Source organism: Talpa occidentalis, unplaced genomic scaffold, assembly GCF_014898055.3.
Source record: "Talpa occidentalis isolate TD23 unplaced genomic scaffold, MPIMG_talOcc4v2.1 talOcc4.9, whole genome shotgun sequence".
Classification (NCBI taxonomy): Eukaryota; Metazoa; Chordata; class Mammalia; order Eulipotyphla; family Talpidae; genus Talpa; species Talpa occidentalis.
In genome coordinates, this window is record NW_023605305.1 from 38,706,784 (window position 1) to 38,733,547 (window position 26,764).

The 26,764-nt window shown below is 41.4% G+C and overlaps 2 protein-coding genes and 1 pseudogene across 2 annotated transcripts in view; 2 read left to right on the plus strand and 1 right to left on the minus strand.

The window, feature by feature from the left end:
- Window positions 1-13,429, plus strand: part of LOC119237197 (guanylate-binding protein 1-like) — a 39,195-nt gene extending 25,766 nt beyond the window's left edge. Inside the window, 7 exon segments of the mRNA XM_037501278.2 lie at window positions 6,417-6,659; window positions 6,992-7,272; window positions 7,686-7,898; window positions 8,995-9,097; window positions 9,602-9,795; window positions 10,793-10,833; window positions 10,835-13,429. Coding sequence (XP_037357175.1) covers window positions 6,417-6,659; window positions 6,992-7,272; window positions 7,686-7,898; window positions 8,995-9,097; window positions 9,602-9,795; window positions 10,793-10,833; window positions 10,835-10,901 — 1,142 coding nt within the window. The 3' untranslated portion in view covers window positions 10,902-13,429.
- A 2,954-nt stretch (window positions 13,430-16,383) lies between these two features.
- LOC119237196 (40S ribosomal protein S20-like) lies at window positions 16,384-22,669 on the minus strand (annotated as a pseudogene).
- A 167-nt stretch (window positions 22,670-22,836) lies between these two features.
- Window positions 22,837-26,764, plus strand: part of KYAT3 (kynurenine aminotransferase 3) — a 54,759-nt gene continuing 50,831 nt past the window's right edge. Inside the window, exon 1 of the mRNA XM_037498764.2 lies at window positions 22,837-22,870. The gene's annotated coding sequence lies outside the window, so the exon portion shown is untranslated. The remainder of the gene's footprint in view (window positions 22,871-26,764) is intronic.

Consider the following 26,764-nt stretch of genomic DNA (forward strand, 5'->3'; position numbering starts at 1 on the left):
AAAGCTAAAATAGAGAGGGGGCGGAGCAAGAACATGGCGGCGAGGGACGCTGCGAGTAAGATCTCCCATTAAAAAAAAGTGAATAGGGAGGAAAAGCGGCAGGTCCCAGTGAGAAACTGGGACACGGAAGATAAACGGGTGACGCCAGCGAACTGCCCGAAGAAGAAAGTGGCCATAAAAGAGGACTAGAAGGAGAGAAGCGCAGAACCCTGCTCCCCTCCCGCCCACAGAGGCGGCACTCTCGACCGGCAGAAGAGGAGGAAACAACACCAAAACAACCACAAGAACAAACGACGCAGCAAGCGGGACTGTGAGTGGAAAGGAACTATTGCAGCCACCACACCCGTGAACGGGAGCTGAGGCGAACCCTGCAGGATCCGCCGCGGCGGTGAGCGAACGGCTCCGGCGCCATTAGAGAAGAACAAAGACCCCGGGAGACGCGCACACAGCCCGGGCTGCCGGTAAGCTGGCGCGGAAACGCGGCGCGCTCGGGGAGCTTGAAAAGCAAGTGCAGACCTGGATCGCGGCTGCCAGGTCCCCGCCGCCTGCGACCCTAGGCTTGCGGGGAGACGCGCGGAGGTCCTCACTGAGGTGAAGGTCCTCCCTGAGTGAGCAGGAACCAGGCGCCCAGGCACGGGAGCTGTGCAAAAGGCGCCATTCCCGCGCCACTGAACTGGGCTACAGCCCGCGTCCTGGAACTGAGGGCTTTGAACTGAGACCCGGGCACGAAAATTCGGGCGTGGTTTCTCCACGACGGTGGGGCACAAGGCAGACACAGCACCCCAAAGCTGTTGAGGTGTACCCTACCATTCCCGCTCTGTTCTCTGTCCCACGGGGTGGGGGGAGGCGAAAAAAAGCCCCCCAAGGACAATAGGAGAGATCTCTGGCGCCACCTAGCGACCAGGAAAAAAAAAAAGTCACTAACACCCTATAAAACAGGACATTTCTTAAGACTGCTTGAAAAGGGCAGAAGGTTTCTGGAGGACCCAGTGGCCAGCCGGGAAGTTATTCCACGCCAGGCCCCTTCCGACCAGCAGTCTGAGCCCACAGAGGGAGCAGGCACCCACGTCCGGGCAGACCGGGTGCGCAGAAGAGTGTGCCTGAAACCGGAGGCGCAGGGACTGCATCCCGCTTCGCCATTTGAGAACAGGGACATTTCTTCAGTAAAACTGCCTAAAACCAGCAGAAAGCTCCCCCAGAAGACAGAGATGGCTCCTGGAAGAGCCAGAGGGGAGCGGAGAAGTTCACCCAAGATGTCAGTCAGTCCGAGCAACACAGTGTCCCAACGCATACGACAAATTAGAAAACAGACAGTAGGGAGTAGAAGAACCACACGCAACCTAAAAACTCCCTCAGGAAAGAAGCACACCACAAAAAGAAAACCACTCCCCAGATTGCAACGACAGCAACTTGGAAGAACTTCTGAGCCTTCCAGAAAGAGAATTTAAAATTGCCATGATTAAAAAAGTGATAGATCAGAAGAAGGAAATTGAGTCCCTAAAGAGGGAAGTAAGAGAAATGCAGGAGATCAAAGAATTAATGGAGGAACTAAAGAACTCTGGGAAAAGCAATGAAAGCAGAATAGATGAAATGGAAGAACGAATAAGTAATCTTGAAGACACAGAAATAAAAAGAACCAAAACAGAAAAGGAAAGAGAAGTACGAAGGAAAAAGAATGAAGAAAGACTTCGGGAACTATCTGACTCCATGAGGAAAGGAAATATAAGAGTTATAGGAATTCCAGAAGGAGAGGAGAGAGATGTAGGAACAGAGAAAATATTCATGGATATAATTGAAGAGAACTTCCCAAATGAGAAGAAGGAGCTGAAAATTGATATACAAGAAGCAAGAAGAACACCAAACTTCCACGACGAAAGGAAAAACACAGCAAGACACATAATAGTAAAGCTCCCAAGAATCCAGGACAAGGAAAAATAATGAAGCTGACAAGAGGGAAGAAACAGATAACATTCAAAGGAAAACCAATCAGGCTGACATCAGACTTCTCTGAAGAAACACTACGGGCAAGGAGAGAGTGGAGGGACATAGTCAACAGACTCCAAGAAAACAGATGCCAACCAAGAATACTCTATCCCGCAAAGCTCTCTTTCCTCCATGAAGAAAGAATATGGACCTTCCCAGACAAAGAGAAACTCCGGAATTTCATTGCGACTAACCCCCACTCCAAAAAATACTACAAGGAATCCTAAAGCCAGAACCTCAGAGGGACGAATAACAACGAAAGAAGACCAAAAAAAAAAAAAAAAGTTATTAAAAGAATAAATAAATAAAATCAAAGGAAAGACAAACATAATGGCAAATACAGATGCTAACATATCAATATTAACTCTAAATGTAAATGGACTAAACTCTTCAATAAAAAGACACAGAGTTGCAGCCTGGATTAAGAAACAAAACCCAACCTTTTGCTGTCTCCAGGAAACACATTTAGCTACAAAAGATAAAAATAGGCTCAAAGTCAAAGGATGGAAAACAATCCTACAAGCAAATGGGCCAAAAAGAAAGCAGGAACAGCTATACTTATATCAGATAAAACAGACTTCAAACTCAAAAAATAAAAAGAGACCCCAATGGTCACTACATTATGATTAAGGGGACAATACTTCAAGAAGAAATAACACTCATTAACATATACTCACCAAACGAAAGAGCACCAAAATATATCAGACAACTGTTGTCCTCTCTGAAAACAGACATCAGAGAAAACACATATGTAGTGGGAGACTTCAACACACCACTATCAACAATGGATAGATCAACAAGACAAAAAATAAGTAAAGAAACTAAAGCTCTAAATAAGGACCTAGAGCATTTGGGCTTAACAGACATCTATAGAACACTAAACAAAAAAAACGGAGTACACATTTTTCTCAAGCGCACACGGATCATTCTCCAGGATCGATCACATACTGGGGCACAAGACAAACATCAACAGATACACCAAGATTGAAATCATACCAACCATCTTTTGACCACGAAGGCATCAAACTAGAAATAAATCATAAAAAGAAGGCAAGGAACTATCCTACCTCATGGAGATTAAAAGCCACACTACTGGAAGACCACTGGACTAACGAGGAGATCAAAGAAGAAATTAAAAAATTCTTTGAATTGAATGACAAGGAGGACACCAATATCCTAAATGTATGGGATGCAGCAAAAGCAGTAATAAGAGGAAAATATATAGCAATAGAAGCTCACATCAAAAAACAAGAAAGAACTCAAAGAAACAACCTAATCTCGAAGCTCAAAGATCTAGAAAAAGAACAACAAAAAAACCCCAGAACCAGTAGAAGAAAAGAAATAATAAAAACCAAAGCAGAAATAAATGAAATTGAAACTAAAAAAACAATCCAAAAGATCAATGAAACCAAGAGCTGGTTCTTTGAAAAAATCAATAAAATAGACAAACCCCTAGCCAGGCTCACAAAGGAAAAAAGGGAGAAAGCACAAATACACAGAATCATAAATGAAAGAGGAGAAATCACAACGGACACAGCAGAAATCAAAAGAATAATCAGTAACTACTATGAACAGTTATATGGAAACAAGTTCAACAATCTAGAGGAGATGGACAAATTCCTACAACTCTACAATCACCCAAAGCTAGATAAAGAAGAAATAGAACACCTAAACAGACCAATTACAAGCAGCGAAATTGAAATGGTAATTAAAAACCTCCCCAAAAACAAAAGCCCAGGACCTGATGGATTTACAAATGAATTCTACCAAACATTCAGAGACGAATTAGTGCCTATCCTTCACAAACTCTTCCAAAAATTGAGAAGGAAGGGACAATACCAAACACGTTCTATGAAGCCAATATTACACTAATACCAAAACCGAATAAGGACAACACAAAAAAGGAAAACTATAGGCCAATCTCCCTAATGAACACTGATGCAAAAATCCTCAATAAAATTTTAGCTATCAGAATCCAACAATGTATCCATAAGATAATTCACCACGACCAAGTTGGATTCATTCCAGGGGCACAAGGATGGTTTAACATCCGAAAATCAATCAACGTTATCCAACACATCAACAAAAAGAAATATAAAAACCATATGATAATATCAATAGATGCTGAGAAAGCTTTCGACAAAGTGCAACACCCATTCATGATAAAAGCCCTTGAAATTCTTGGGATACAAGGAACATACCTCAACATCATAAAGGCCATCTATGACAAGCCAACAGCCAGCATCATTCTCAATGGTGAAAAGCTGAAAGCAATTCCATTAAGATCTGGAACAAGACAAGGATGTCCACTCTCACCACTGCTTTTCAATATAATACTGGAAGTCCTAGCCAGAGCAATAAGACAAGAGAAAGACATCCAAGGAATCCAAATAGGAAAAGAAGAAGTCAAACTATCACTATTTGCAGATGATATGATAATATACATAGAGAACCCCAAAATCTCCACAGAAAAACTAATTCAACTCATCAATCAATTCAGTAAAGTGGCAGGATACAAAATCAACACGCAAAAGTCAGTAGCCTTCCTATACACAAACAATAAATCTGAAGAAGAAGAAATCAAAAAAACCACCCCTTTTATTATCGAAACAAAAAAAATCAAATATTTGGGAATAAATCTAACAAAAGAGGTAAAGGACCTATACAAAGAAAACTATAAAACACTGTTAAAAGAAATAGAAGAAGACACAAAGAAATGGAAAGACATCCCCTGCTCATGGATTGGAAGAATAAACATTATTAAAATGGCCATCCTACCAAAAGCAATATACAGATTCAATGCTATTCCAATCAAAATCTCAATGGCATTCTTCAAAGAAATAGAACAATTATTGATGAAATTCATATGGAATCACCAAAAACCCCGAATAGCCAAAGCTCTACTGAAAAAAAAAGAGGGAATGGAGGCATCACACTCCCAGACTTCAAACTATACTACAAAGCCATAATCATCAAAACTGCATGGTATTGGAACAAGAACAGACATACAGACCAATGGAATCGAATAGAAAATCCAGAAATAAACCCACAGATTTATGGTCAACTAATCTTTGACAAAGGAGCGAAGACTATGCATTGGAGCAAAGAAAGTTTGTTCAATAAATGGTGCTGGGAAAAACTGGGTCGCTACATGCAAAAGAATGAAGCTTGACCACTACCTCACACCATACACAAAAATCAACTCAAAATGGATTAAAGAACTAGACATAAGACCTGAAACCATAAAATACATAGAAGGAAATATAGGCGAAACACTACGGGATTTGCACATCAAAGACATCTTTACAGACACATCACCCAAAGCAGTGATAGTGAAGAGAAAGATAAACAGCTGGGACTACATCAAATTAAAGAGCTTCTGCACAGCAAAAGAGACAATAACAAAAACAAAGAGAAACCCCACCAACTGGGAGAACATTTTTGCACCCACACTAATGATAAAGGACTGATCACAAAAATCTGCAAAGAGCTGATGAGACTCAGCAACAACAAAGAAAATAATCCAGTCAAAAAATGGGCAGAAGAGCTAAAAAGAAACTTCTCTGAAGAGGAAATGCAAATGGCCAACAGACATATGAAAAAATGTTCAACATCACTTGTAATCAGGGAAATGCAAATCAAAACTACCATGAGATACCATCTCACACCAGTGAGAATGGCACATATTAAAAAAACTAGCAACAACAAATGTTGGCGAGGATGTGGAGAAAAAGGAACTCTTGTGCACTGTTGGTGGGAGTGCAAACTGGTCCAACCACTATGGAGAGCTGTGTGGAGATTTCTGGACCTACTAAACATAGAGCTTCCATATGATCCAGCAATTCCACTCCTAGGTATTTACCCAAAGGACACAGAAACATCAATTCCAAAGAGCACCTGCACTCCTATGTTTATAGCAGCACTGTTTACAATAGCTAAGCTTTGGAAACAACCCAAATGCCCAAAAATAGATGACTGGATCAAGAAGATGTGGTACATATATACCATGGAATATTACTCAGCATTCAAAAAAGATAAACACATGCAATTTGCAGCAACATGGATGGCACTGGAAGGGATCATGCTCAGCGAAATAAGCCAAAAGAAAAAAAGAAAAATACCGGATGGTCTCACTCATAGCAGGAATCTAGAAAACTTAAATAAGGGACCAGGAAAATGAATATAAGAAAGTGAAAATCAAAATCAACAAAAAACTATGAACCAGAGACACTATTTGGGGGGTGGGGGGCGGGAGGGGAAGGATTGGGGTCAGAATGGGGCGTTTGCAATTGTATGGGGGAATATAAAAATAAAATTTAATATTTAAAAAAAAAAAAAAAAAGACAAAAGCTAAAATATTTACTGTTTGACCCTTTATAGTAAAAGTTTGTAAGAACCTATATCCGCCAAGTACCTTTTTTGTCTTCTTCCAGGTTCCAGTGAAAAAGATAGAAATTTTAATCTGCCCCGACTCTGTATCCGGAAGTTCTTCCCAAAGAAGAAATGCTTTATCTTTGATCGGCCCACTCACCGGGAGAAACTAAAGCAGTTGGAGACGTTGCATGATGATGAGCTGGACCCTGAATTTGTGCAACAAACTTCAGTCTTCTGTGACTACATCTTCAGCAATTCTAAAACTAAAACAGTTTTGGGAGGCATCCAGGTCAATGGAACCCGTGAGTCCTCTTCCAGTCTTTATTCTCACTGATGACACTAAACCTGGAAGGGATAGCATCTGCCTTGTAGAATTTCTTGGGTGAGAAAAGACAGAAGGACTGAAAGAACCACACCAACACCTCTGATGTGCACATATATCACCAGGGCTCTTGCCAGAGAGGAGGGTCTAATCCAGAGGCAGAGTCTGCATTAATAGCTGCAAACTCCCAGGTGATACCGAGGACATTGATGCTGTGAGGCAAATAGGTGGTAATACACATAATTACAAACTTTCATACCAGAACATTTCCTTGCCCCATCTACAACAAGCATCATCATTTGTTCTCTGTAGGTCTACAGAGCTTGGTGGTGACCTATGTCGATGCCATCAGCAGTGGGAAGCTGCCCTGCATGGAGAATGCAGTCCTGGCCTTGGCCCAGATAGAGAACTCAGCTGCAGTGCAAAAGGCCATTGCCCGCTATGAACAACTGATGGAGCAGAATGCGCACCTGCCCGCAGAAACCCTCCAGGAGCTGCTGTATCTGCACAGGGCCTTTGCCAGAGAGGCCACTGAAGTCTTCATGAAGAGTTCCTTCAAAGATATAGACCATTTATTTCAAAAGGAATTAGTGGTAATTTTTTTTCTCAAGTTCATATGGATTAAGGTCTCAGAAAGCAAAGTACTATTAGAAAATGTAATGGACTCAAACACTTCACATTTTTTTCATGAATAAATTAAACATCTTCCCTATGCAACAATCAGGGCTTCTAATCGAATTGCATCCCTATGTTATGAGACTGATTTGATATTCTAGTCAAAAGCAAAGTAAACTATAGTTTCAGTTCCTTTCAGCAGTCTTAGCTGAACCACCTTTACTCCATATGCAATCATTGGTCTAATTTAAAAAGCAGAAGTTTATATCTAATGGTATGATATAAAGTTAGCAGATTTCACCTCCAATTATAAAGGGACTTGCAAAGAAATTCTGAGGTCAATGTATTACCTTTTCCTTATTATTTTCATACCTTATTTTTTATATTAAAGGCTCAGCTAGAAAAAAAGCAGGAAGATTTTTTTAAACAGAATTTGAAAGTATCATCAGATCGTTGTTCAGATTTACTTAAGGATATTTTCACTCCTCTTGAAGAAGATGTAAAACAGGGGATATATTCTAAACCAGGGGGCTATTGTCTCTACATCCAGAAAATACAAGAGCTGAAGAAAAAGTACTTTCAACAACCCTGGAAAGGGATGCAGGTAATCTAGATTTAGCTGTTAATTCTGGGAAGGTGCTGACATGCACCCTTGTAACAACAAAGTGGCCAAGTGCAATTGTACATAGATGTGCAATTCACACTTTCATTCAATCAACTTGCACAGGGAGCCTGTTGAGTTTCTATGATATGCATCCTATACTCATCCAAGAGTGTACACTTAGTTAACAAGTGAATTATAAGTTGGTTTATCAGATTAATCACTAGGCTATTTGCAATTCACTATTACAGCTGGGGTCAAATATTGCAGAGAAGGGCCTCCCTGGTGGTCTATGGGTTAAGTCTCAGCACTATCACCACTACAACCTGAGTTTGTTCCTTAGTCAGGGAGCTGACCCACATACAGTGCAGCAGACCTCTTCTGTCATGCTCGCTGCTCCACTTAGCAGTGTATTTCAGTGAATCCACCTGTTCTGCTTCCCACTCTGCCTCTGGTGAATCCTCTCACTCCCCACACCTCTGGCCTACACCCAATTCTTCTGAGCAAAAATAGAAAATTAAATTAAAAAAATAGTACAGAGGACAGATACCCAATGATAGTCGCTTTCAAAATCATGGTAATTTACCAGTTTAGGTTTCAAACTGCCCTTAAGTAGCAAATACAAGAATTTAAATCATGTTATCATCTGCCTCTCTGCAGTTATTCTCCCTCAAACCCACACTTCCCTCCCTCCCTCTCATCCTCCGCCTGTTTTGCTCTGATGTGCCTTCTGCATGATGCCTTCATTCTAAAGCAACTTCACCCCAAATGGGAACATAGCACTAGAACTCCAAAATTAGATCCCTCTGTCTATAGGAACAGAATCTTATATTTCCAGTTTATACATATATATACACATATATGCATATACCCGTGTGTGTGTATATATATACACACACATATATATAACTTTGCTTAACAGGGTTAGCAGATTGGCAGCACAGAACATGCACCCACACCACTGTGACAGGACTCTTGACCACCATTTCACAGGCCCAGGAGGACAAAGTCCTAGAGGAAAAGATGGTGGACAGTCAGGGCAGGGGCAAGTGCTTGCAGATATTTCCTATCACTAACTGCTTGTTCTCTGGGTCCTAAGGCTGAAGAGATTCTTCAGAAATACTTGGCATCCATGGAATCTGTGACTGATGCCATTCTACAGACAGACCAGATGCTCACAAGAAAGGAAAAAGAAATTAAAGGTGAGGAGACTAGAGAACCTCAAAATCTCTTAGTTTAACTAACTTGGCTGGGTGAATCTCAGCAAGAACAAGAGCAGCAAAGATGCCTCTTACTGCTGAGGTCATTTCTTTTTTTTTTTTTTTTTTAAAGATTTATTTATTTACTTATACAAGCACTGGGTACGGTCAGAAGCGCAGGAGGGTGAGAGATTTCTCCAGAGCCAGAGCAGGGAACAGAACAGGCCGACTAACGAAGTACACTGCTGAGGGGAGCACCAGGCATGGCAGGAGAGGTCTGCGCGCCATGTGGGACCCTTGCCAGGGGCCGGGGATTGAACTGGCGCTGAAGAGGCTGCGGGCAGCTTTGCAGCCCAGTGCTCAACTGCTGCGCCACCGGGGAGGCCCTGAGGCCATTTCTGACTAGGGCATCTGCAGTCAGCAGCAACGATGAAGGTCAGTGTACAAGGAACAAGGTAACAACCTGGTTTCCCACATACAATTTTTTCTTCCTTTTCCTCCTGACAGTGGAACGTGTGAAAGCAGAATCTGCTCAGGCTTCAGCAAAAATGTTAGAGGAAAGGCTAACAAGGAATCAACAGATGATGGAACAGAAAGAAAAGAGTTATCAGGAACATGTGAGACAATTGACTGAGAAGATGGAGAGGGACAGGGTCCAGCTGCTGGAAGAGCAAGAGAGGACTCTTGCCCTTAAACTTCAGGTATTTAATTGCATCACATTCAGGTGTCTGTCTTTTCTCTAGTCTCCCTGATCAGCCTTAGTGTGGTGGTGAGGATATGAAGCCCAGAAGCAGGGCCTTGCTTGTCTGCTTATACTTTTCAATATCTTAAAAGCAGCCTGAATGCCCTTGCCTGTGTCTAGTTGTTAAGATCTTATTTGCAGTTTTATCAGTCCAGTCCTTCATCAGTGTATCCTTCAGTAATCCAGTTTGGTATATCTAGGACTCTGATTTCCTTTCCTAATGTTATTACTACTGCCACCAAGTTATGGAGATTACATCAGATGCTATAATCTAAGATTCAGATACTTCAACAGATTTTGAGAATTCTTTATTTCTGTGTCATATATCTGTGTGCAAAAGAGTATATAATGCATAGATAATATTTGATGCCAAATATCTAATGAAATTGCCCACAACAAGTATATAGAGGTAATGGGAACAGAGAACAAGGCTGGTAATTTAGGTATATCAATATATCAGGATGTTTAAGTTGAAAATCTTTCTTAGCAAAGGATAATAAAAAAAAAGTAATTATAGGGCTAGGTTGTCCATAAGAAGAAGAATAAAAATTAAAAGTAGAGAAAATTTCAAAAAAATTACTGAAAAAGGGCCGCCCTTGGTGGCGCAAGGGGTTAAGAGGCAGCACTATGAAGCTATCCACAGCTACTGCAGCACCGGTTCAATTCCTGGCCAGGGAGGTGACCCACATGGTGCAGCAGACCTCTCCTGACTTGCCCGCTGCTCCCCTCAGCAGTGTATTTCAGTCAATCCACCTGTTCTGTTCCCCACTTTGTCTCTGGTGAATCCTCTCACCCCCCACACACCTCTGGCCTGTATCCCAGTTCTTGAATGCATAAATAAATAAATCTTTTTTTTTTAAAAGAAATTACTAAAAAAAACTATGAATGTGGGAACAAGATAGAAGATAGAGGTCTACTTAATACTATACTTTACTCAGTCTCCATTTATCCTTTAGGAACAGGCCCGACTATTAAAGGAAAGATTCTATAATGGATCAGAAAACTCTAAATGAGATACAGAATCTCCAAAAGAGGATGGAAAAACCAAAGAAGAGATGTCTGTGAAGGTGAAGACCTGTACAATAGCATTCCTGGTCACTCTTAACTTAGGTATAACTCAAGCACTTTTATAATATTGGAAAAATCACTACACTTGATATTAATTAGATCTTGTATCTTTATAATACTTAAAATTTAAAAAGGTATTTAGTACTTTAATTGAAATCATGTCCATCCTCCTAAAAAAAAGTATTATATAAAAAGGAGGCATCTTATCTCTGTGGCAACATACCCAGAATCATGAGTTAGTTTTTGTCATCTTCCACATGACCACTGGCAGAAAACTAAATATTGAGCAAAGTCTTATATACTATATTGGGACATAGTTGGGCCATTAGTTTGGCCAAGTGGGTTTCAATATCAGATACAACATTGACTCTTTTTTAATTTTATTTTATTTTTATATTGCCCTTACAATTGCAACCCCCTTATTTTGAACCCAATCCCTCCTTTCCCCGCCCCCTACCCCCCATAGAGTGTCTCTGGTTCATAGTTGTTTGTTGATTTTTATACTTTCTTTCTTATAGTTATTCTTTTTCTTGGTCCCTTATTTAAGTTTTCTAGATTCCTGCTATGAGTGAGACCATCCAGTATTTTTCTTTTTCTTTCTGGCTTATTTCGCTGAGCATGATCCCTTCCACAACATTGACTCTTAAGAAAGACAATGTAGGGCCTCCCCAGTGGTGCAGTGGTTGAGCACTGGGCTGCGAAGTTGCCCGCTGCCTCTGCAGCACTAGTTTGATCCCTGGCCGCTGGGTGAGGGTCCCACATGGCGCACAGACCTCTCTTGCCACCCGCTGCTCCCCTCAGCAGTGTACTTCATCAGTCTGCCTGCTCTGCTCTCCCCTCTGACTCTGGTGAATTCTCTCACCCTCCCGCGCTTCTGACTGTACCCAGTGCTTGTATAAATCAATCAATCAATCAATCAATCAATCTTAAAAAAAAAAAAAGAAAGACAATGTAGTTTTCCATTGCATCAAGACTGACAGCCTGTGATAAATGATGGGATTCCTGGGCATCGGGAATGACAATCCTCTCTGGTGGATTTCAAGCTAAAGTAAATCATCTGATACAGAAATCTAGAATCTGCACAGAATTACCATAAGAATATAGGAGAAACCGTTAGTGTAACTAGCTGTTGGATCATTAACAAGTGGAAATTTTCCCATCTTGCTCACCCAGATTATAATTTTAAAAGGACACTAGAACTTTAGATAATTCACACTGCACTAAACATATTAATATGATGACAATTACGCATTTGTAGCAACATATCATTCAGAGATGGAACTTCAATGATGATAATGTGTTAGAAACCTGAGCTAAATTAGTAGATCATATATAATCCTTAAAGCTTAGGCTGTCTTCTCCCACTTGTTTTTTATTGAAGTAGCATAGAATTATAACATTGCTTAAGTTTCAAGTACGCATCATTAAAACACTAACATACATATATACTGCACTAAGTTTACTATTAAAAGCCCAATTCTATCCTTTGCCGTAAAACTGATTCCTTTGGCACTATTTGCCCCTCAGATACCTCTTTCCCCTCAGTCATACTTGAGATTCTGTTGATTTTCCCAAGAGAATACAGACTTTTTTTGACATGTTGATCAATAAAATAATGCTCTTAGTGTGACTATATGTAGAATTCATCCTAATTATCAAAAGCCTTTGGTAAGTGGTTGGTATTTCTGAAAGCAATTAAGAGTAATTTTCAAGTTACAAATATATTTCACTGGACTTTAGATTTCTGAAGAGTTCATTTAGGTTTTTCACCAAAAAGTAAGGTTTTAGTCTTCATAGCAATGGTGGATAACTTTTCAGTAAAAGACTAGACAGTAATTATTCACGAGTTTGTGACTTATAGTCTGTCTCAACTTTTAAATCTGCCAGGGTGACAGCAGTCCTAGGTACAGACATAAATGAATGGCCATACCAGTGTTCCAATAATAGGTGGTGCCCACAGACATAGTTTACAAACTCTTACTGCATAGACATATTGGTCAAATTCTTATATATTTGCCTTAGTTGCTTACATTTATAAGGAATATATGGATTTGCTTGTATATGTTAAGATCTTGAAAATATTTGGTGATAGGAATTTTACAGGGATTACACCTGAGAGGAGAAAGCAAACATTGTACAAAAATGAAAAATGATGTAAACAATGATGTAATATATATGTATATATATATAAATAAATATTAAAGAAATTATTACATGATGGAAGAAAAGAAATTACATGATGGGAGAAAAGCAGAGAAGCAGCTGATGCCATTAAATCCATATTAATAATCTGATTGCATTTGGGCAATAAAAATTTGGGAATAAAAATTCATTTGAATACCCCACACCCTCCCATCGAAGGTAGAATGTGTCCTTCCACTGCTAAGTGGTGTTTCCTCACTTAAACTGCAACTTCATAGGGAATTAGATGAGACCCACAAGATGCTAGATGGAATGTTTATGTCTGTATGCTTTGTATTTTCTTTTCCAAGCTGTATTGTCATTAAAGAATAAGTAAAATACATTTTTACTAGTTGAAGAAATTTCATGGTAGAAAAAATAAGTGCCTTCAAAACCAAATAATGGTTTCTTTATTAACCATATGAAATCAAGAAAATTGAAGCTAAGCAAAATTAACTTTTATTCCTACCTTGATGGTATAAGTATATACCAGATTCCAAATTACATAACATCTTGTTTAGTGCTTTTTTAAAAAAATAATATCTCCAGGAACAGATTAAAAACTGTCTTTCTGTAAAGGTATGTTTCCTTCACTAGTAGTTCTCAATCTAGATGTATGCTAAAATCTAAATATTAAATATAAAGATTCCTACCCCTACTTTTCCCCTGATGCACCACATCTGAGATAGATCATTCGGATGCTAAGAGACAAAAAAGGGTAATATAAGGTTGTACACTTAGTTTGCCAAAGCTACCATATGTAATGGCAAACACTTGCTGACCCTATGCTGTTTCTATGTCAAAATACTTTTTAACTTAGAGAGTACGTCTTTCCAAGTTTAAGTGACAGGTTCTTCTTGTCTCTACTTTTCCTCTTATGGGCTTAATGAAAGGAAATATAAACTTTGTAATCTAGGGATTTCACACCAAACACAGAGATCCTGATGAAGTAGTAAAATTCCCTTATGTCCGGGCCAAGACTCAACTAGACCAGTGAAAATGTATTCACTGAACAATAACACAAACATAAAGAGCTAAGAAATTTTTTTTTAAAGATTTATTTATTTATACAAGCACTGGGTACAGTCAGAAGCACGGGAGGGTGAGAGAATTCACCAGAGCCAGAGCGGGGAAGAGAACAGGCAGACTGATGAAATCCACTGCTGAGGGGAGCAGTGGGCATGGCAGAAGAGGTCTGGGCGCCATGTGGGTCCCTCGCCGGCGGCCGGGGATCGAACCGGTGCTGCAGAGGCTGAGGGCAGCTTCACAGCCCAGCGCTCAACCGCTGTGCCACCAGGGGAGGTCCGCTAAGAAATATTTTTAATATTTCAACTTTATTACTACCTTCAACTTAGAGTTTCAGCAACTTGAATGAAATGAATCAACTTCTTTAAAAGCACAAACTACCAAAACCCATCCATGGTCAAACAGATGATCTGAGTTGTCCTATAGCTTATGCAGAAACTGAATTTGCAGTAAAGAATAAATCCTTAAGTGACATCAGCAAGACAATGGAATGGGAAGTCATGAACCTCATCCCTCAAGAGAAACACCAATAAAACAACGTAAATGCCATACTACCCAAATATTACTCTTGGGCATATATCCACAGAATACAAAACCACGAACAACAACAAAAAATATGTTCCACAATATTCACAGCAGCATTATTTACAATAGGTAGGACATGGAAGCAGCCTAAATCTCCTTCAATGCATGAATGGATAGAGAAAATGTAGTACATACATACCATGGAGGATTATATAGCCACAAAGAAAAAAGACTGAAATCAGCCACTTTCAACAAAATGAAGGGAATTTGAATTACATGCAGCAATATAAGTCAGAACGATGAAAGCAAATATGGATATTCACATAACAGATAATTTGACAACATAAAATTCTTTCAACTAGTGGACATCAACAAACATTCTGAGGGCTCCAGGGTTAAGAGGGTGGGGAGAGAGAAAGGGATAAGGAGACGTAAGGGATGGTGGTGAAGAAAATAAGAACTTCATTAAAAAAACAGGGATAATATTTCATTATTGTTTTAATTTGCTTCTGTAACTACTACAAGTTTCAGCATTCTCTTGATTTGCTTATTACCTCTTGTGTTTGTAAAAACATAAATAAATTTTGGAAATCTATGCAAAAAAGCCAGAAGGCATCCCCATTGCATAATGGATGAAAGACAAACTCTTTGGCAAGTCAAATAAGATTTTCCAAGATCTTACCTACCAGTCTGTTGTCCTGCCAGCCACCACATATCACATTCTGTTGTTGAGCCCTCACCCCTTGAATGACAGATTCTAGGAAAAAAAAAATGATTAAAGAACTTGAACAGACATTTCTCTAATACCTAAATAGATACTCACATGAAAAGAATCTGAATGAAATGATACTCAATATCACTAATCATCGGGAAGTGTTAATCAAAGCAACCCCAAAAGGTAGTGTTGACAAGAATAAGGAGAAATTGGAATCCATATACAGTGTGAGAGGGATTGCAAATCAATGCAGTAACTATGGAAAATAGTATGGATTGGCATCAAAACTAGAACTACCATCTACTCCAACAATCCCACTTCTGGGGATATATACAGAAGAATTAAAATCAAGGTCTTGGGCCTCCCTGATGGCGCAAGGGGTTAAGTCTCAGCACTAAGAAGCTATCTGCAGCCACTGCAACATGAGTTCAATCCCTGGCCAGGTAGCTAACCCACATGGCACAGCAGACTTCTCCTGTTTCTCCCATTGCTCCCCTCAGCAGGGTATTTCAGTCAATCCACCTGTTCTGTTTCCCACTCTGTCTGTAGTGAATCCTCTCACTCCCCTGCCCCTGCACCTCAGGCCTGTACCCCAGTTCTTGTATGCGCAGCAGTTGAGCGCTGGGTTGTGAAGCTGCCCGCAGCCTCTACAGTGCCGGTTCGATCTCCAGCCACCGGGTGTGGGTCCCACAGCGTGCACAGACCTCTCCTGCTGCCCCCTGCTCTCCTCAGCAGTGTACTTCGTCATTCTGCCTGCTCTGCCTCCCACTCTGGCTCTGGTGAATTCTCTCACCCTCCCGCGCTTCTGACTGTACCCAGTACTTGTACCCAGTACTTGTATAAATAAATAAATAAATCTTTAAAAATAAATAAATAAAATCAAGGTCTTGAGGAAATATCTGCACTCATATTCATTCCATCAACATCCAAACACAAGATAGAAAAACTGTGAAATAAGAATATCAAATCAATAAAATTTGAAAACAATACAACAGAAAGTTTTTAAAATAATAAAATGTAAGATGTTAACAATACCATTTATAATTGCTACCAAAAATATGATATACAAATCTAAGGTACATTTAGATTAGGTACAAATCTAAGAAAACATGCACAGGGTCTCTGTTGAAAAACAATCTAAGATGAAAAGATCAGAAGAGAGATCAGAATTCTTGAATTTTCTTATATTCCACACCCTACTAGTTTATATGTTGTTCCACCTATTTACTGTAAAGAAGGTTCAAGACGGGCCTCCCCTGAGTGCTGGGCTGCAAAGCTGCCCGCAGCCTCTGCAATGCTGGTTCGCTCACGGGCCGCCAGCGAGGATTCCACATGGAGTGACAGACCTCTCCCGCCGTGCCCACTGCTCCCCTCAGCAGTGTATTTTGTCAATTTGCCTGTTCTGTTCCCCGCTCTGGCTCTGGTGAATTCTCTCACCCTCCTGCGCTTCTGACTGTACCCAGTGCTTGTATTAATAAATAAATAAATCTTAAAAAAAAAAAAAGTTTCAAGACACTTTAGTCTTGAGTTAGCCCTGATGAAAGCATACACCAAACAGTGGTTAAGTTTCACTGGATATTAAACATATATTCACTATGTGTATTATCTAGGTAGAAAGCAGAAGATAAAGTATGGTCTAGAACTCAGAATGCCAAATAATATGACTACCATCTACACACATGTACTACCCTTCCTAACTACTGAAAGTTCTTTCAGAGAGAGCAGTTCTTAGAACACAAGATGGGCAAACTTACCCAGATTTTCTTGTAGAAAATATTTTCCAACCTATCTCCAACCTATCTGGAGATCCCTAGGAAGCTAGCTGAGGCTTCATGGGAAACAGCAACCCCATTAGACTAGTTCCATCCCCGCCACCAGCGAGGGTCCCACAAAAAAAAAAAAAAAAAAGATAACTAGTAAGTATCTTCTAAATACTCTGCCAAGGACTGGGAAACAAGGTTGTAGGCTCTCTGATAGTGAGCAGTTAAGTCTTACGTCACAGGTGTACAGCGGTATTAACAAATACAGAAAATTAAATTGAGCAGAGATTTCCATGACTTAATAAATCTAACATAGTTGATCTAATACCTCTCATCATGGTATCTCTTACAGCTCCTTAGTATGTCTTTTTTTTAAACAAGTGATTATCACTTTATTAAAAAGGTTGGCTTAAGCGTCTGCTATGGTGACTTCAACCTCAACTCCTGGCTCAGTGCTGAAGGAAGCAATCTATTTAACAATCTCAGAAGGACTGTACAAGTCAATGAGTCGCTTGTGAATCCTCATCAGAAAACGATCCCAAGTCTTAGAACTTTCACCACATGGAGTTTTCCTTGTAGTGATTCCCAGAGTCTTGGTAGGCATGCGAACAGGTCCTTTAACTTTGAGGTTCTTATCCTTTGCATCTCTGATCAAGTTGGCACACACCTTCTCGGAAGATTTCACACTGTGTCTGGTTAGCGTAATTCTAATTCGGTGAATCGCCACCTGCGGTTCCACGGGTGTCTTTCGGTGTCTTTAAAAGCCATGGCTGCGAGCAGCTTCCTGACCGACTGGTTCCTCGGCGAGAGACAACAGCGGTGAGTCAGGAACAGAAGCCCGCGGACTACAGATCCCACCCTACTGCGTCCGCGTCTTGCCCGAAAAAATAAATAAATAAATAAACAAATAAATAAATAAATAAATAAATGTTCCTTATTATGTCTTAATCAAACTACCTTCAGTCAAGGAGTAGAAAAAAAAACCACAAATTTGGATGGAGAGGTAGGAAACAGGGCCATGTCACCTAACCCTAAAACAATTTTAGTGGTATCATGTTAGCAGCTGTTCTTATTAACTGAGAGAAATTAAGAAAGTTATGAACTCCATCTAGTGGCCAAATTTTTTTTATTTTTCTTCACAGTTTTTTAAATCACCTGAGTTTATTTTATTGCTTGTCTCCTCCACTAGAAGCTCCGATAGGCAGAAAATGTGTCTGTTTTGTTCATCACAGAATCAGCACAGCCTAGATAGGTGTCCAGCACGCAGTAAGCCTCCATGAAATAAATACTTTAAACATATGAGTAAATTACTGTATACTGTCCCATTTCCATTCCTGATTCTTCTAACTAAAAGTTTGATTACCATGTTGATTATTTCATTCATTTAAGTTACTTATACTCTTATACTATGTAAAGTAAATCTTCCTTGCTCTCTCCCAAAGAAATTCATCATTATTTCTTCTTCATAGATCTAGAGAGCCTGGTGTTGATTTATGCTCCTGTCACCTGGGGGTCACCTGGCAAAAAGCATGTGGTCCTGCCTTTGCACTAGAAGCAGAGGCTCTAGGACACTGCACATTATGACAAATTGAGGAAACAAAAGGCGATTTCCATAGAAATTTTCCAGGAGTTGAGAACCTGCATATTGCCTATGAGAGAAGCCTCTGAAAACTTTACTCCGTGGGCAGTCTTTCTATGGGTAGATGTACAATTCCTATTACATGTCTGAAACATTTTAACTAATGTTTGTACAGGTATTATTATCTGACTGGAAAACATTAATTTACTATAACAATTCACACACAATATTACCTTTAAAAGAGCTAGCAATATAAGGCTGAAACTGAGCATAATTCTTTGATAAATACAATTGTATATTTAAAGTATACAATGTGGTGATATGAGATATATATATATATATATATTAGAATAATTACAAAGATCAAGGTAATTACTATATCCATCACCTAACACAGTTAATGTGTGTCTGTGTGCTGCTATTTTCAAAAACTTTCAAGAAGATAATTCTTTTGTTTGTTTTTATATATTTTTACATCATTTTTCATTTTTGCACAATGTATGCATTTTCATCTTGGTTATAGTCCCCATACAATTTCCATCCTCCTTGTTTCAATCCTACTTCCTCAAAAAGATAATTCTTTCCTTTTTTAAATTTTTTTATTTATACAAGACCTGGGGTACAGGCCAGAGTCACAGGAGATGAGAGGATTCACCAGAGACAGAGCACAGGCAGGCAGACCAAAAGCACCGCTGAGGGGAGCAGCGTGCAAGGCAGGAGGGCTCTGCCTCGCCATGTGGGATTCTCCCTGGCCTGTCAGGAATGGAACCAGCGCCACGGAGGCTGCAGACAGCTTCACAGTGCGGCACTCAATGGCCTGCACCACCAGGGAGGCACAAGAAGATAATTCTTTACAGCAGGAATGTAAGATGGAAAAGGTTTTAGGAAGCTACAAGCCTGGACTTAATGGTATTTTTGACCTAGCACAGATCCTTCTTAGCATACTGCCCTAAGGTTATAAGATAGAGGAAGAACCTTTACCTGTTCTGTCTCTCTGACACTTAACACCTAGAAATGACAGAAACCTCTTGAGAAGCATTTCCAGATAATGAGGCATTGCTAGTATCTTCCTCCCTGCCACTCCTCTATTGTTACCTCGAAGGCCCATGTAGGGGTGGCTTTGGTAAGTAAATTATGAGTTAGTAAAACATCACAGCCATCTTATTGCTGCTTATCACAAAATCCAAATAAAAGAGTTAAATAAGGGCCTCCCTGGTGGTGCAAGGGGTTAAACACAGCACTATGAAGCAATCCCCAGCCTCTGCAGCATGAGTTCAATCCCCAGCAGGCCAAGGAGCAACCCACATGGCGTAGCAGACCTCTCCTGTCTCACCCACTGCTCCCTTCAGCAGTGTGTTTCGGTCAGTCTGCCTTTTCTGCTCCCCACTCTGTCTCTGGTGAACCTTCTCAACTTTCAGCATCTCTGGCCTGTATGCTCTTGTATGCATAAATAAATAATTTTTTTTTAAAAGAGTTAAACAAAGTGGAAGCTGATTTTTCTCTCATGTAAATAGATCCCCCTCCAGGCCCCCACCTCTAGTCTGCACAGCCCTGACAATTGGTCCCCCTTCATCTTCACGAGAAATTATCAATTTATATTCTGGAGAGAGCAAACAGGGAGTCTGTATGGGAAAAAAACAAGCACAGGTGACAGCAGAGGGACAGCACTGGAACAGAAGAAAGTCGTGAATGTCACCCTAATTAATGTTGACATCCTTAGCCCTTTCCCCTTCTTTGCCACCACCTTCATCCCAGCCAACATCATTTCTCATTCTGAAAAAACTTCCTAACAGTTCCTCCTGTGTCTACTTTTACCTACCAATAAGCCTCCTCTCCAAAGTAGCTAGAGTATTTTCTAAAAATGTAATTTAAATTACATTATTTCTGACTGAGATTTTCCCATACCTGCTTCAGAATAAAATCGAAATTCCTCTCCGTGGTCTGCAAGGCTCTGCACTGTCCAGCCCAGACCTTCCTCCCCACCCTCATCTGTATGGACATCCCTGGGATCACCAAATATAGATACACAGGGGGCTCTCTTTAATTCTTTGAGCAAGCCAAACCTGTTCCCATGCCAGGGTCTTTTTAATTGCTACTTTCCTTTCCACAATAATTTTTTATAAGGTGGCCTCTTCGTCCTTCAATTCTGGATTCAAACATTACCTTTCCTGACCAGTGGATTTAAATTATCTGTTGTTTCCACCCGCCATTATTATTTTTTTTTTATATCCTGCAAAGTCATCTTACTCACTTATGTATAGCTGCCTGTTTCTCCCTCTGTAAGGTTTAAGACACATACTTCTTTGCCTCAGTTTTTTCCAGTAACCTCAGTACCTATGTTCTCAATTCCTATTTGTTTAATATGAGAAAAAGAAAATCCGCAGCTGACCTCAGAAACTGAACTGACACCCTTCAGTGTTGTTAAAAACTGGCCATCGTCCCCCCCCCCCGGTAAAATATGGGTTGGAACAACAACATCAAAGTCAGGCTGTGATCAAGATGAGGTGAGACCAAAGACAAACCCAATTAATAATCTTGTCTAGACACAGATTAAGAACAAGATCACTGTGAAAAGCACACACACATCAACTTCCTCCTCTCCTGTGCAGTAAAACTGTGGCTTCTTTACCAAAGAGACATTTAGCCTTGCAATTTTCCTTTCCTTCTATAGAAGATGTAATATGATATCCATTCTTAGACTATCCCCACTTCCTAACAGCATCCAACACAGAATGAGTCTCCTCCATTTCAGTGAACTCTCCCCCGCAAAAAATCCCAAAAACAAGGCATGTTCTGGTGATCCCCCCACACACCAGATAAATTTCTCTAACAATAGCTATTTACAATAGGTCTAGGGGTAAATTCTCTATTTCACACAATAATTTCTCCATTCACCTAAATATCTAACAGCCTCCTTGAGAAGAGGATATTACTTCAGCCAAAAATTATCTTTGTTCTTTCCTCTCAGCCTAAATAGCAACGCTACTGCTGCCCCCCTTCTCTCTACCTTGTCACCTTCTTTTTTTTTTTTCTTCCCTACTTTGTCACCTTCTTAAAAGAGGAAAAAATTCAATTATAAAACTTGGTTCCTAAGAGAAACTCCTTTCCTCAATTCACCTTCCCAAAGTTGTACCTCATGGTGTTCCTTTTTCTATTAGCGGATTTTTCTTCTTCACTTTTTTAAAAATAAAGATTTATTTTTATTTATACAAGAACTGGGGTACAGGCCAGAGGTATGTGAGGGTGAGAGAATTCACCAGAGACAGAGCAGGGAACAGAGCAGGCAGAAGGACCGAAGTACACTGCTGAGGGGAGCAGCGGGCACGAGAGGAGAGGTCTGCCGCGCCATGTGGGTAGCCCCTTGGCCGGATCGGGGATCGAACCCGTGCTGCAGAAACTGAGGACAGCTTCACAGCGCAACGCTCAACCCGTTGCGCCACCGGGGAGGCCTCTTCCTCACTTTTAAAGTGTCATTTAGGGTCCTGTTTCGCTCTCACATCTCCCTTTCCCTCCTCGCGCTTTCATCAAATTCGTTTTACTCCTCAGGAACGGACAGTCCTACTCTCCTCCCACCCATCACAGGTGGTGAACACATCTACGAACCCTCTTCGTCTTGTCCTCCGTCCGGCACCCTCCAACATTATTTTAATTGCATCTCCCCCTGCCTACACCCGGCGGCCCCACCGCCTGCCCTTTCCCCCAAATCACTCCCCGCCCCACCGTCGCCCCGTCCCACCGACCAGTTACAGCTCCGGGGCCAAATTTCACGCCCAATCCCCGGGCTGCCCTACGTCCCCGCCCAGCCCCACCCCCTATTAGGCACCCAGGCCTGCCTAATAACCCCGCCCCGCAGCAGCCCGCACCTCCACCGGCCCGGTGGGTCGGGATGTCAGATTCCTCACCGTCAGTTCGCGCCGGGTGTGAACCCGAGAGCCAATCTCCGGTCTCCTCAGGACGCCCCACGGTCCCGCCCGGTCACCGCCACCCGCCCAGCTCTTGCCCCGCCTCTTCCCCACCCGCCGTCCGCTTTCCTCCAATCGGGACGAGCCCGGCCGATCCCTCAGCCAACCCGCGCTTGGAATCTAGGCCCCGCCCCCGCTTAATCCCGCCTGCGGGGCCGCCAAGCCCTGCTGGCGGGACTCTGGTCCCGGGAGGGAGGCGAGGCAGTCGCGCCTGGCAGGTGAGTGGGCGCGAGCTCTGGGGCTCCGGGCGCAGTGACCGTTGGGCGCGCTCTGCGTAGTTGAGTCCGACCCGGGGTGGGGGGGTGGAGGGAGAAGGGAGGGCGGCGCAGGCGCACTTGCCGGAGGCTTTTGCATGACGGGGCCGGGAGGAAGAAATGGGGCTGGATTCTTCGGGAATCGGACTCGCCCTCCCCGAGGCAGAGGCGTGAATCAGGGGCTGCGCCCCGAGACCCTCGGCCTTGGGGAACCGCAGGGACGACGGCAGAGGGTCCGCGCTGAAACCTGGAGCTTTCTCTGGCGGGGCAGTGGCTCGGAGGTGGCTGACCGCGCGCACCACTGGAGCCGGTTCTTCCTCTTGATTTTGCCATTTTGGCTACAATTTGGAAAGCATAATTAACACCATCCGGTCTGAATAACAAAGCTCACGATGTTAACTGGTCACACAAGTGAACTTAGTGGAATCAGTAATTTTTTTTAAAGATTTATTCATTTATGCATACAAGAGCTGGGGTACAGGCCAGAGATGTAGGGGGGTGAGAGGATTCACCAGAGACAGAGTGGGGAACAGAACAGGCAGACTGACTGAAATACACTGCTGAGGGGAGCTGCGGGCGAGACAGGAGAGGTCTGCTGTGCCATATGGGTAGCTCCCTGGCTGGGGATTGAACCCGTGCTGCCAAGGCTGCAGATTGCTTCATAGTGCTGTGTTTAACCCCTTGTGCCACCAGTCGGCCCCTGAATCCATAATTTTTTAATAAGTAAGAAAAGCAGTCCAGTCTGTTGTTTTTGGGGTAGCAGTAGCTCTGGAAGTGCTAACCCCCAACCCCATATGGAAATCACCCACTTCCCAGACACAGGGGTGCCAAGACAGCCTGCTAATGCTACAAGGAGCTGTGGATCTACCATTAGAAAGGTTTGACTTACCTTGTGCTAAAACCTAGTTACTGCTAACTTGAGCTAGTCAGCCATACAAATTCCCTCTTAGGAAATGTATAATTACTGTACACGAATCCCATTTTCGCAGAGCAGCTTTTCGGCAATCTCAGGATCATGTCACCTTAAATCTGGTGCCTAATAAATATGGCTGATATTCACAGTGACTTTGAGGCTTATTATTTCTTCTGTGCTTACACAACCAATACCTTGTTCACCTCCTACATGCCCTCTATCAGCTCAGTGAACCATACAAGCTTCTGGAGGTCGACTAGCAGGTGGAGCATGAAGCAAAAACGATCTTTGTCTTGATCAGACTCTTACAAAGTTGTAAACTGCGATTTAGTCCTGTTTGCATTCACATCCCTGTTCATCTTACTTGAACATGCAGTTAATCTGAACTTTCAGGACTTTTGTCAAATTAACTAAATTTCTTCCTACCTCCTCATAATGCAAAGTGTTGTCAGTAGATCATTTGGAGTTAAGACCCAGACCTGTAAACTTTTTAAAACTGATTTTTTTTAAATTGCTTTGCCTGCCTTTTAAACTCTGGATTCTGCCCCCTAATAAGTCACTAGCCTTCTTAACTTCAGGTCATCCCCAGATTTGCAAAGCTTGCCTTTTTTTTTTTTTTTTTTGTGGGACCCTTGCTGGTGGCGGGGGATCGAACTGGCGCTGCAGAAGCTGCAGGCAGCCTCACAACCCAGCGCTCAACCACTGCACCACCAGGGGAGGCCCCCAAAGGTTGCCTTCTATATCTTCATTCTAAACAGTCCATCCCAGTGATAATAAATTGACAGTTTAATTTTCCATTGATCCTGTGGATTTGAATATGACAGTTACCTTATGTATAACATGCAATAATCAGGTTTACCAGGTCACCCTGATTCACAGTTGGTTGGTTTTCTTCATAGAACATTGTTTTTAAGAATTAACTAGAAAAACACTGTAAATATATTGTCTAAAACTAAAGCCTTCTGATTTTCTCCAAATTGTAAGTGACATTCAAATTTATTTAGATTTTTGGCAAGCATACATATAGAATATTAATTGCATTAGGAAAATATTGCCCAAAGTGTATCTATTTAAAGTACAAAGAAAAATAATTTAAGAGGTTCAGAATCTTATCAGTCAGCTTAGATATCTTGGAGCCATTTTTCCACTAGTGTCACCACAGTTCCTTCCCCATTGAAATTACCTACTGAGAGAGTAACCAGTGAGAAGAAAGGAGAACCCAGGTTAGAGAGAGAACTTCCATCCTTAAATGACAGATTGGAGGAGAGGTAGTGTTAGAGGGAAATAATGTCGGGGCTGCCCTGTAACAGTAGGAGGAGAATGAAGGAATTGTGTGCCAGAAACCAAAGGATTTTATCAGCAGTGTCAGAGCCCAAGGAAAGAGAGAATTGCAAAACGTTCACTGAATTTAACAATACGAAGGTCAAAGTTGACCAAGAGCTGCCTCTATGGAGTAAGAGGTGAGATTATACCAGATTGAGGAAAAAGAGACAGCTCATGAAATGGTAACGCTCAAATTTTGCTTTCTAGAGAAAGTAATGAGGAATTTTGATTTGAAGAGGAATTGAGTAACCGGGAGGAGAAGCTAGAGTCAAGTGTTTTGTTTTTTTAACTGGCGGAGTCTTGTGCTAGGAAGCTGAATATGTAGAAGAAAGAGGAACTAATCGATAGAGCAAGGTCTCTGTAGAGGTCAAAGGAAATGAGACCTAAATCATAGGAAAAAGTAGTGTCCATTTATAGACGAGTCATTTCCCTTATTTTAATAAGAAGAAAGAAAAAATTATTTTTGAGTTTTTTTTTTTTTTTTTTTAGATTTGGATAATTGAGAGTTACCATCTGATGCTTCTGTGGTTGGAAGTAAGACCATTTCCTTAAACTAAAGAGGGCTGTAAATTAGAGAAGTGTGGAAAACATTAAAACAATCATTCTGGACTATGGGAAAGAAGTATTAATGATCCTCTTAGTGTTTTCAACTGGACTTGAAACTGGACATTAAACTCCAATAAGACTGATTAATTAGAGAATAAGCACACAAATTTAATAATGACACAGCAGCTCCTAGTGTTGTAGGGCAGCCCCGATACAAAATGGGGTGCCTGACTGTGGGTCCTCACCCGCACACTTAAAAGGACTTATCAATGCTCTACTGCAGGCACACGCGAAAGGTTAATAAAAGGTTTATTTACAAGGGAAGGGGAAATGAGGAAATGTACAGCTCAGGGAGAAAAGTTTTAAATGAGTCCTACCCATCCGCCAATCTGGAATCCCAAATGGCACTCCGAGAGCTGGCTGTAAGCCAGGAGCCGTGAAGCCAGGAGGCCAGCGACAGCAAGCCCGCCCAAGACCCATGTGTTTGGTTTTTATACCCAATCTGGCTGCTTAACTCCATCCTCAGGTCCCAGCCACCTTCCCTTTGGTGGTGATGGGATTTGTCTTTCCCAATGTCTTGATGGCTTTAGACTGGAGTGGGAGTGGAGTCCACAAAGCCTGTAGGGGATTAGCTCAGGACATCATTTCCCCCTAACACTACGAGGAAATACAGGTTCAAAATATGGCAAAATCTGAAAGTTTTTATGTGGAAAAGTAAGTAAAATATATGGGGAGGCTAAAGGAAGATAAAAATTATTTTAGCAAGATTCATTACAGAATTCTATCAACTTCAACTCCCATCTAAGAATGTTTCTCCTTTTCTGTCTCAGGGAGGGCATCTTTCACACGAGAAAAATATTTTCTGTTTTCAGGAAGAAAAGGGGAAGTGAAGTGTCCTTCTTACACTTGCTGTTATTCATGTCTTTAGTTCAAAATAATCCTTATGCCAAAGTGGCATTTTGGGGGTGTCATATTCTGTATAACATGTAGCAGTAATGCTATAAAATGTAGTAGAAATGCTAGAGATTGTTGGGCATCAATTGGAGGCTAATGACAAGGTCTTGATTTTGGACAAC